The following is an 11,866-nucleotide window of genomic DNA, read 5'->3' as shown; positions in this document are numbered from 1 at the left end:
TAGACTGGAGAGACGGCGGCGGTCGACTGTGCACTGGACGGCGGGCAGGGAGATAGGAGAGAAGAAGCGCGGCGGCTGTAGAATAGGATTGGGGAATTTAGGGTAACATTCATAAGAGTGTCGGTGTAGAAAAACCCACACTCTTAAATTAAAAGCGTCGGTTTCATCGGGACCCCGACACTCTTAAATTAAGAGTGTCGGTGCAGCAAAACCCACACTTTTACTTCGATTAAGAGTGTCGGCCCCGACACTCTTTAATTAACTGACACTCATTTGACGTTTTCTTGTAGTGTACACCCCCATTGTACAGCTGGGCATCTCCTTGTGTCTATAAAAGGGGTGTCCAGGGCTCCACGAAGGGAGGGACGGCAGAAGGGAGACGAGTAGACGCACGACAAAGGGACGGGAGAAGACGAGCAGGGCCGGACCCTCTCTCTCTCTCGCTCTCTCGCTCTCTCGCAACGCTTGTAACCCCTACTACGAGTACCCTGGTGCAGGATAATACAAGTCTCATTCCCACCTTGTGTTCCATCTCGCACCAACCCATCTGGGCAGAGACACGCAGCGACAAATTTACTAGTCGGTCCAGGGACCCCCGGGTCCGAAACGCCGACAGGCACGCGACGGACCGGCAACCAATCAGCCTCTAATTGAATAGGAAATACAAGTTTTAGCAATTTGGCTAACTGTACCGTTTCTCGCTGGAGAGTGAGAAGAGGTGATTGTTACAAGGCAAAGCAAAACCGAGAGGGAGATATTGTGGTGGTGCTGAAGCCACCGTACAATCTAATGTGATTGGTGAAGTTGTTATTAAAAATGTTAATTGTGGAAGAGATGTTTCGACAGGCTACAAGCAGAGGCATGTACTCGTGTAACGACACTTCCATTCATTATTTAAATTCGATGTCAACTGTTCTCCTCTCCTGTCAAAGACACATGATGCGCAGGCAATTTCGGCTAGTTTCAGATAAACGTGTACAGAATATGATGAACTATGATCATACTTCCATACGGGACGTGCTCGGGGAATCGGTCCATTTCCTTTTCTCAACAACCAAAGAAGCTGAAGGGAAAAGAAAACAAACAGAAGCAGTAGCATTAATGCATTATTGCGGTCTAGATGGACGTACACGTACGTTTCTGCCACTCGATAGCAAGTGATCACCCATCGACAGGAGCAGCAGTGCTCGCCGTCGCAGGAACAGACATGCGCACGACCAGCTCCAGCACCATATACACCTCGGACACCACCTCAGCCGTCCTCCACAGCAAGTGACCGGCGGCGCGCCGGAGCCCGCCCGTTCCGCTGACGACAGCGAGCTCCGTCGTGTCGTCGAAGATCTTGACGCGGCCGGCCACGGCGAAGGTGCTGCCGTTGTAGGGCCCGTCGGCGAGCACGACGGTGACGGCGACCACGAGCACCTGCTCGCGCTGGGAGGACAGCATGTAGGTGCCCAGCGCCCGGCCGACGGCCCTGGAGTCGGCGGCGGGTCCCTCGGTCACGAGGTCGTCGATGGCCACCGTGTCGCCGAAGTAGGCGCCCTTCAGCGACGTGTGCGGCGGCCCGACGTTCCGGATGAGGTGGATGGCCGTCTGCCCCGGCCCGCCGATGATGTCGTGCATGTACAACCGCAGGTGCACCGGGCGCTGGCTGGCGTCCGCCGCGGCGACGAGCAGGAGAACGACGGCCACGGTGGCGGCAAGCAGCAGATGCTGCGGCTTTGCAAAGCTGGCCATTGTGATGCGCTTGTTAGCTGCAGTAGTGCAGTGTGGAATGTATGTTTATTGTTTAAGATCGATCTATATAGCTGAGAGTGAGCCTCCTGAGCTTGAGCGCAAGATGATGGCCACCACCATGCATTGTTACAATCAACTTAGGTGAGAAGTTGAAAGTGGATGGTGTGATGAGATGACAGTCGAAATTGTCTGAAATGTAGGCTAGCGTGTAGGCAGGCTGCCAGGCCAGGAGTGACACCATCTCCTTCTAGAGCGTGAGGCGGACGATGGCAACTCAACAACGGGTTCTTGACAGTGCAACTATTAGTTCCGTATATAGATGCGATAGATCGGCCCACCATAATGAAAACTACTTTTGAGGAAATGTAGACGAACTGAGGAATTTTGTTTATTTTTAACCTTTTTAAAAAATATTGTTAATTTCCCCCCTTAAATCTAATCTGTTTTCTTGTGTAAGCTTCCTGACGCGGCTAAACCGAATTACCGCGGGCTTGCCAACATTGCAAGCCAACTACACGCTGACAGGTGACAGGTGCTGTTGCATCCCTTCAGGCTTCACGGCATATACAACCTCATTTAATGAGTCTAATTAAAGAAAAGAGATGGATCTGTCTCTACACAACTCTCCATATGTATGGTCTCTTTATTATATTTATAGTCTAGTATATTAGAGTTATATCATACAATCTCTTAACTCTTGGAAACTGAACCACTATCTTAGGGTTATATATGCCCTTATCGTCATAGCAGCAGGTGTAGCACCACCTTGCATGACACAACAGGTGAGGACTGTTGGAACCGACTGACGCGTGGTCGAGTGGGCTCGAGCAGCAGGAAGCAGGTATAGATGGCCATTTGGCACTAACACGATGGGCCAGCCCAGGCACGGCACGAAAAAGCACGGTCCAGGCATGACCCGGCCCGGTTAGTATAGTGCCAGTGTCTGGCACGACACGACTATAGTGCCGTGCCTGGGCCACTATCTCGACCCGTAGTGCTGGCATGGGCACGACACAGTTACATTTTTTATTTTAAAAATAATAGTTTACATATATTAAGAATAAGAATTCAACATATAACACAAAAAACTGCAGCTGCACTGGTTAGATGGATGCGTTTAAGCCTTTTATACACTAGGTTTTGAGTTCGAACCCCCACAACTACATATTTTTTGCTAAATTATACCATATACTCAGATGGGCTATAGTGCCACCGGCCCGGCCCGACACGACTAGCAGGCTGACGGGTCGTGCCTGGGCCGCGGCAGCGGCACGCCGGCCCATCTGGCACGGCACGCTTCGCTAGCCGGGTCTGGCGGGCCGTGCCGGCCCGTTTGGCCATCTATAGAAGCAGGAATGCACTGGTGCTCAACAATACAACGTGCGGGAATGCACTGGTGCTCAACAATTGAGCCTGTTTGGTTCAACTTTTTTCTAACCAACTTTTCTGATAATATGACTGTGGGAACAATCTGGTTGTGGAGAGAATCTGACTATCGTTGAGATTAAATGCGGAGGAAGATGAATGTATCCATAGGGTTCATGATCTAGAAAGTGACGGATTCCTACTATTACAATGACTCGACGAATTATGTGTTTATGTTGATTTTAGATGGTTTTTAACAAATTGATTTTTATAGAAGCTGGCTCAAAAGCTGAGTGTTTGACAGTTAACAACAACTTTTGATGGCCAGAAGCTGTAAAAAGCTGAAACAAACAGGGTAAAATGTCTTGTTAAGCGTGTCCCGTCAATGTACAATGCGGAAGTATTTATAGGTAACCCGGTGGGTGGGCATACCCTTCTAAGTACGATTATGCCTCTGGTTACCTACGTCTTCCCCAGAATATTCCCCCTTGAGGTCATTATAAATCATTACAGTGGAGTTAAGTACAACCTTAATAAACACACCATTAACCCTACCCCAAGACAGGGCCTATACATGGGTCCGAGTAGGCCAGCAGGGTGCCGTGTGGGCCCATTCCATGGTCCACGCGGGTAGGAGCGGCAGTCTTCGCTCGGGGCACCGAGTCTTCGGATCTTGCCAAGGTTTGTAATTAAAAAATTACAAGAGATAGACCTGTCTCTTCACGACTCTCCATACATATTGTCTCTTAACTATATTTATGGTCTAGTGTATCAGAGTTATATCATGTAGTCTCTTAACTGTCTCTTGTACTTGGAAACAGAACCACTATCTCAGGGTTGTATATGCCCTTATCGTCTCGAACATAGCAGGAGGGAAGACCCGCTCCTGCAGCAGGGTCGCGGACCGTCCGGATCAGAGCCGCGGACAGTCCGCACCGCCTCAGCGAGCACCACAAGGCGACCCGACAACCCATCACGGATCGCTGCGCCGTCCACCTCACAGTGCCAAACCCAAGGTATTGCTCATATCATGAGAAGGCCCTAGGGTTCGTTGCTGTTTGGTCCCAAATAGGTGGTGGCCATCATAAAGGCGGTGTCCCACCTTCAGAATAACCATATTAGGTACATCAAGTAATCATCCCCTTGGTTCTAAGGTTTCCTTTCAAGACCGCATTCGAGATAATGTTATTTATCTTACATCTTATTTACTATCTCGCTCCCCAAGGTATCGACCCTCCGTGGGCGAAACCTAGGATCTTACAATTTTGTGTCTATTGACCCATTAATCAAGTAGTCTTGGCCGAGAAACATGCAATCCTAAACGACGTTTATGCATTAGAACTCTATTAAATAGTTACCCTATTAGATTGGAAAAGCTGGTGACTTGCATCAGGCTTAATTCTTAATTTGGAAACAAAATATTGTGAGATCTATTATTTCTTGAATGGTGATGGTAGCATAGATGTTTTTGGTTCGTCAACCTCCATCAAAAGACATGGAACATGTGTTGAGCACGAAATTGGGCACCAGACGGTCTAGCCCTTTAGGTCGGATGGTCCACGGTAGCGGCACAGACGGTCCACGCGCGAATAGAATCAGTTAGGGTTTTGATTTTATCGTGTGATTTGTTAGCAAACTCTGTGAGGTTTATTTGGAACCGACTTGTAATAGGTACATACCACCCCCTTATATAAATGAAGGGGAACAACTGATTGACACCCCCACAATCGATCCAATCAAATCTATTTATCAAATTTACCTTATTTATATTGTTCTTTCCATTCATTAGGAGTAGGAGTAATCTAGCCTTAGTTTAACTCTAGATTAGTCTTCGTCGACCTATTTCTTCACCTCTCTTTAGCTCGACGTCGTCTAGAAGCGTTTTGGCTGGCCTGCGGACCTAAAGACAACCCTTGGATCTCTCCTTCCCGACGGGTCCCTTCCGGAAGACGAGATTCAAGTTTCTGTGGAGAAGAAGACCCTACGCCATCGCGGACCGTCTGGGCCCAAGTGCAGATCGTCTAGAAGCACACAGGGAATAATGGCGAATCTAGTCAAAAATATCGCCGGAGTCATCAGGGTTAGCTTCCCTATATAATAAAAATTTTCTTGAACTTTAACAATGCTTTGCTAAATAATTTATAAATTTTATCAGGGTCGACTGATACCTATGGGTGAAAACAGGCGGATACGGACGGATAGTATCTCGTCCTGTATCCTACCCTAATGTATTAAAAACGGATTCAGGATCGGATACGGATAGTTAGAAACGAGACGTATACAGATATAGGTACCAGATATTTATCCGGGCGGATAAGTGACAGATACATATATTATTTGGTCGGATATCGGATACTTGTCGGATAATACATATATTATTTGGTCGGATACCAGATATTTGTCGACCACGAAATTGCAAGTAAATTATCAAGACTAATAAACATTTTATAAGAAGATAATCTCAAGTTCCCACATAAAAAATGGTAAAGTGAAGTATTGATTATGTTGAAACTTGGATACTTAGAGTGATTTCACGTGTAACTCACGCAACAAGTGAAAATAAAATAGAAGAAACGTCTACATAAAATCATCAAAATATAATTAAATTCATAAAATACACTAGTTTCGACCCAAAATTGAAAAAATGATAAGTGAAGTATTGATTATGTTGAAACTTTGATACATGAAATGATTTCACGTGTAACTCACGTAATAAGTAGGAGTGGAATGGAAGAAACACTAGCATCTTGTGGATTTTATAGTCCAAATGTTTTTGAGAATTATATATGAAATGGAAGAAACACGTGATTCTTATAGATCTTGTGGTCCAAACATTTTTATGGTTATATATGAACATATGTTGTGCCTTCGTAATTTTTTTAAAAAATAAGGCTATTTGGTGTATTATTAATTTCTTGGTGTAGAAAATCATCAAAATATAATTAAATTCATAAAAATATTGTAGCGTCTACGGAAAATTGCAAAAAAGTTATCAATACTAATAAATAGTTTATAAAAAAGATAACCTACAGTTCTCACATGGAGATAACCTTGAGTCCCCACACGAAAATGATAAAGCCTATTAATTTAATATAAATTTGGACATTATTTCAATGATTTTGACCTAAAGATGCGTTTAAACAAAAATATGATGTACTACAAAGTTATAGATCTCTTCGAGCTCTATAATTTTCATAAAAAATTTATTTTCATACGATTTCATATGTAAAAGTTATAATTTTATAACTATATTATTATGTAGAAAAAGAAAAAACGGGTATCCGAATTCCGGGTACCCGTATTGGACCCGAATATCCAGGTATTTACCGGGTAGTATTGGCTCCGTATCCGAAGCTGCACTATCTGGTTATTACCCGTATCCGTCCCGAATATAAAAATACCCGTATCCGTATCCGAAAAACGGCTATTTGCACTATCCGTATCCAGTACCCGGCGGGTATACCCGACCCGTTTTCACCCGTACTGATACCGATAAACCCCCTAAATTTGCCTCCAGCAGGGAAGGAGCCGCTTCTGCAGCGAGGTCGCAGATCGTTTGGCCCAAAGCCGCGCGCAGACCGTCGACGCTCTCGTAGAGAGCCGTCAGCGGGTTCATCTAGTGTTTGGTATCAGATCAACGCCAACAGTATTGAACCACTAATAAAGAGCCAGGATGGCCGTTCTACCTAGATTTAAAAGTGAAAACCTTTTACTCTGCAAGCTTTCATGCGATACAGGCACCGGTGTCGTTATTTCTTTCAACCCAAGAAGCAGAATCAGAGAAACTGGCGGAGGAAGACGAAAAGCAGCGAAGGGGTACGTAACATTGGGCTTGGGCCGGTACGTTTTGGTGATAAATGAAGAGGGCCCAATACAAGAATAGCTCCGAGAGTAATCACCGCACAGGTGTAGAGGACACGTGCATGCCTACGCTCTTATCTTCAGACTCCTTCCCGATTTGGAGACGTTGCTAGATGGTAAAGAAAGAGGTAGACATTAGACAATATATAGATTTGAAAGAACGTCCAAGAGTTTAAGATACGCAACACTAGTCATGTCAAGTGAAGCACCGAATACGAGGAAAATTGTGTCAACAGGGATACTATAACAAGGTACAACGGATATGCAAGTGTGCATATGATACTAGTCACTGACCAATGTGGCATCATGTACGACACTGGATAGAAAACTTAGAGAAGACAACAATGTGTATGGGGAAGTATGTTTGGGGGGACATCTACAGACATGTCCAGTGTATCACTTGATACCCATCAGACACTACCGGAATCAGCTCCTTTGCCGTGTGTCTGAGATCGTATAAAAAATTTAGAATGTTTGGAGAAAGTTGTGAGACATTATGTATAGAAACCTAAGAGAACCACACATGAAATCATAGAGTTTCAATGTGGATCTCTTAGGTTTGTACACATAGTGCGTTACAACTTTCTCGAAACTTTTTCAAATTTTTATTACAGCCTCTACATATGATATCATGACACGTGGACAAGTTTCATGATTTTCTGACTTTTTTTTTCTGTTTTATACAATTTTTAAACACCTGGATGGCAAGTTTACGGTCATGTTGAGTGAGCATGGTGCTCGAAGTTTCCGGTCCGCTCCTGAAATCGGTCGTAACTTGTGCTAAGTAGCATGGATATCATTTTTGCATGCACGGTTTTCCAAGTTTCGAGTGACCTGCAGTTCAAATCTGAATTTTCCGAAGAAATTCAAATAAACAAACTAAATGTACTAGCTATAGAAAACATTGTTATAATTGTCCCAAAATGGTACATGTAGGTCTACATAGTGTAGGAACATACCACAAAAAGTTTGGTGACCAAAATAAAAAAAAAATAAAAATATGCTTTGCCGAGTGTCTACATAGGACACTCGGCAAAGACTCTCTTTGCCGAGTGCCAGATATTTGACACTCGGCAAAGACCGACGGCCGTCAGTTGTAGACGGCCGCTAACGGCCCTTTGCCGAGAGCCATGTTTGCCGAGTGCTTGGCTGTGCCGAGTGCCCTGCACTCGGTAAACAATCTCTTTACCGAGCGCAGAACTCTGCCGAGGGCGGCACTTGGCAAAGTCGACTGTGCCGAGTGCCCGATAAAAAGCACTCGGCAAAGCCTCCGGCACTCGGCAAAGGGCCGGATTCCGGTAGTGAGACAAAATATTGAGGGTTGCAGGCTGATTGCAGCAGGGTTACGTTGCAGCAGGACTAGAGAGGGCTGTAAGGCACCGATCGTCTCTGGTGTAGCACGGATCAAAGCATCGGATGTCCAATCTCCAATGATCAGCAATGGCTAGTTCCAATAGCTAGCTAATGTGGGCGCACTAACATGTCTGGTGACTGCACCAAACATATTCGGTGAGACGCAGAATTTCTTTGTCACTTCCAATGGCTAGCTTTAGACTTGGGGGCTATATATACTACCCAACCAACTATTTTGTGAGGTGTGGGAGATGAAGAACATGCCAAAAGGTTTAAGGATCATCTTTAGTATCTCTAAACCCCTAAATGCTCAAAGAATCACTTAGTGGTAAGATTAGGTGATTTGTGAAGTGCTGAGATTAGTTAGTCCCGATCATAGCGCTTGCTCTAGGATCAGGTCGAGTGTTTGAGTGATGTTAGAATGCATTTTATCCCTTGGTGCTTGCACACACCATTGTAGTTGTATCAGAGAGGCTTTTAGTCTAGTGGGGTCACACCAAATACAATTGTGATGTGGCTTCTACCTTGTATTGGAGGGAACGAGGTACACGACATTTTGGCCATAGACTCTATGTACCTTGTTTGTGAGCTTTACATTTGTAACTTAGTTGTTAGGCTAACAAATAAGTTTAGAGCCTAGTAGGTTGTAGTCAAAACCGTAGTTGCACGTAGATAGCTTAGTTACTGCATAAGTTTTAACTAGACGTCTAGACGAATATTTAGATAAGTTCGTTTGTGAAATCGATTGCGTAACTCACATCTCATATTAGAAGTCAAGTATCCAGTATCCTTGGACAGAAATAGCGATCCATAGTGATTATTGATTAGATTGGGATCTCTTAAAAAAATAGTCGTATCCAGAAATTTATTCTGTATTGATGGATGATCGAACCTAAAACGAATGTAACTCTTTTTTTGGAGTCAAACAATATTTTGATTAAATGTATACAAAAACAATACTAACGACGTTTATGATGTGTAACCAGTACTATTACACTATGTATAACTATGCATATAATATAGATATTGATATTTGTTTGACAAATTAACTTAAGATTACATGACTCTTCAGCGAACGAGATTTACATTTTGTGGGAGACAGAGTGAGCGAAATCTGTGTTATTAAAGAGTTGTTGGACTGTTCCCTCTGCCGACAGCAGAGCTCCCTCCCTTCTCCTTGTTGGCTTCCTCTTCCAGGAATAATCGGCCGACGAGACGACCCGACTGTCGACTACGCTGGGTGGGCAACTCGGCAAGGAAAAGGATGCATGGAGAGATCGTTTCAGGCGTCTTTCGGGTTCTCAAGGACTTGCAGTCGCCGCCTTGCGCTAGCTATCCATGCGTCAACTCTGTCATTCCCTGTACAATCAAACCAACTGGTGTCTGTAGGGAACGCGAAGGCTTTGATCTGCAACTGACGAAAAATGGCCATTATTATTCACACTCATGATCGATCGACATTAATGATTGCGCTAGCTGCTGTACTGTATGCATAATCCTATCTATCTGCACAAGACACAAACTTTCGAGAACTGGATGGAACGTAGCATATGTCGTCCACGCACGCAGTGTATCATGTCGTTGTCGATCCGGGGGGGCACAGGACATCCATCCGCTTCTGCTTTGTTGCCTTCCCCTTGTCTCGCGAGGCCGAAGCTACTACACGTACGTACCTGCTGGTGGCTGCTGCTATGCTGCTCCAGCTTCTATGTTGGCTTATGATGCCTGTCAGGTTCCCCGGCTTTGGAGATCATCTGTATATGCATGCACATTGTATTTATTATTCATAGAAACTACTAAAACAGAAAACAAATAATGGAACCTAACACTGCCAGCTGTGCAAATGCAGTGCAAAGAACTTCCCTGATCGAGCTCAAGAAAGAAGCCTCTGGGTCTGGACTGATGAACACTGATGTGAGGACAAGATTCCGTCGAGTACGTGCGAAAGGAAGGGCACATGGGCTGTGGCTTTTGCTAGTGATGTTTCGGGGGTTGGTCTGTTCCTTCCGGGTCGGTAGGCTACTTTCTAAGGGGTTGCTCATCACCTCATCATGTCTGGTCTGGATCAGAGCAATGAGAGGGCCGGGGAACCTGAACCTCCTTTCGTTCCAGTTCCACTTCCACCACGCATAAGCATTACACACCAATCATTTGATTTGGATCACGCACTACTACTACTGGACATTCTCCTACTGGACATTCTCCTGCCTCTGAGTCATGGCACTTCAGTAGACTGTTGCTAGCACTTGCGCCTCTTCCTCGATCTCGTCCTCTATATGGATTGTGATATGAACCAATCATTTGGTGGCGGTGAATTGTAGCAACGGCGGCGGACCGGCGACGACTGTTCGGCTAGCAGCAGCTAGCAGAGAAGACCGGAAGAAATGCCACCCCATCCAAAAATCACCTCCCCACCAGGCGCACAACAACTGCGGCGGTGGCTGCGTGGGAGGCGAGGGATTTCCTGGTGCTTCCTCATCAGTGATCTCTTGAGTCACTACTGGTCTTTGATCATAGAGAGTTCAGATTTGGTCCCACATGAATTATGATATGTATTGTGTACTCTAAATACGTACTGAGAATGCAATGTTGAAGTGCTTACGCTAAGGCCACCGCTCACCGGTCTTTTTTATCTCTAATTTTTATTTTGAACTCGGCATAATCTATAATGCAAAACAGTGTTTTGTCCATCCATATAATTTTAGTCTTAGTTGGAGATCTTCAAGATTGATTGTTACAGATCCTAAACCTAAATAGTAAATACTACTCCCTCTCCGTCCTAAAATAAAATTTTTTAAAAAAATTAGAAGATTCATACAATAATTAATGTATATGTTATATATATATATATATGTCTAGATTCATTATTATCTATTTTAATATAGACCTAAAAAATCAAATTAAGAACGGAGGGAGTAAAACTCAAACTCAAGAGACCAACGCAAAGAAATGATAAAAAAGGAGAATTAGGAATCTGTAGCGGCACAGTAAGATCCTTTCTGCCGATGGAGTGCCGACATCTTGGCCTGGCATTGGAATTGGCGGCATCAACGCACTGTGCGCGCCACGTCTGTGTCTTCTCTTTCAGCTTGTAGGCCGCGGCTGTTCATGGGTAAGAGTGATGCATGGCTGAGGAATAACACCGTTGTGCAGGAATCTGCTGACGCGCTCCTGTCTGCATGCCCCTCCATCCCCTACTCCTACTCCTGCTCGTCTGCTGATCTTTTACAGAGGGCTGCTATTCACCCTTCATTTTCTGAATGCCCAGCAGACTGTGTCACTACTGGCTGCCGACTGCCGTACGTATTTGACATGCATCATGGTCCAGATCTGGCCTTGATGGTGGATATGGTACGGCAGCTCTCTAAGGTACTAGTCCAATCCAACGTTTTGGAATTCCTATTAGTTTTCTTAGATATATAACGGAAGGATCAAGGGTCCGTTAGGTTTTCACGGAATCGTTCCTGGCCGACTTGCTTCACTAATTTATATAAGCTTTGATCAGCCGAAACAATTCCGACAAACGGACTAAGGATATGTCCCACTACAT

The 11,866-nt window shown here is 44.7% G+C and overlaps 1 protein-coding gene across 1 annotated transcript; it reads right to left on the bottom strand.

The window, feature by feature from the left end:
• Positions 1–940: 940 nt before the first annotated feature.
• LOC103627194 (dirigent protein 1) lies at positions 941–1,967 on the bottom strand. The gene has a single exon (XM_008647493.3). The coding sequence runs from the start codon at positions 1,735–1,737 to the stop codon at positions 1,162–1,164; it is 576 nt and encodes a 191-aa protein (XP_008645715.1). The 5' UTR covers positions 1,738–1,967; the 3' UTR covers positions 941–1,161.
• Between the last annotated feature and the right edge of the window lie 9,899 nt (positions 1,968–11,866).

This window comes from Zea mays, chromosome 5, assembly GCF_902167145.1.
Source record: "Zea mays cultivar B73 chromosome 5, Zm-B73-REFERENCE-NAM-5.0, whole genome shotgun sequence".
NCBI classification, from domain to species: Eukaryota; Viridiplantae; Streptophyta; class Magnoliopsida; order Poales; family Poaceae; genus Zea; species Zea mays.
The sequence above is the reverse complement of the archived record's forward strand: the minus strand, read 5'-3'. Positions and strand labels throughout refer to the sequence as shown.

Excerpts from the sequence above, each read along its gene's own strand:
- LOC103627194 (XM_008647493.3), bottom strand. The coding sequence starts at position 1,737 with ATGGCCAGCTTTGCAAAGCCGCAGCATCTGCTGCTTGCCGCCACCGTG.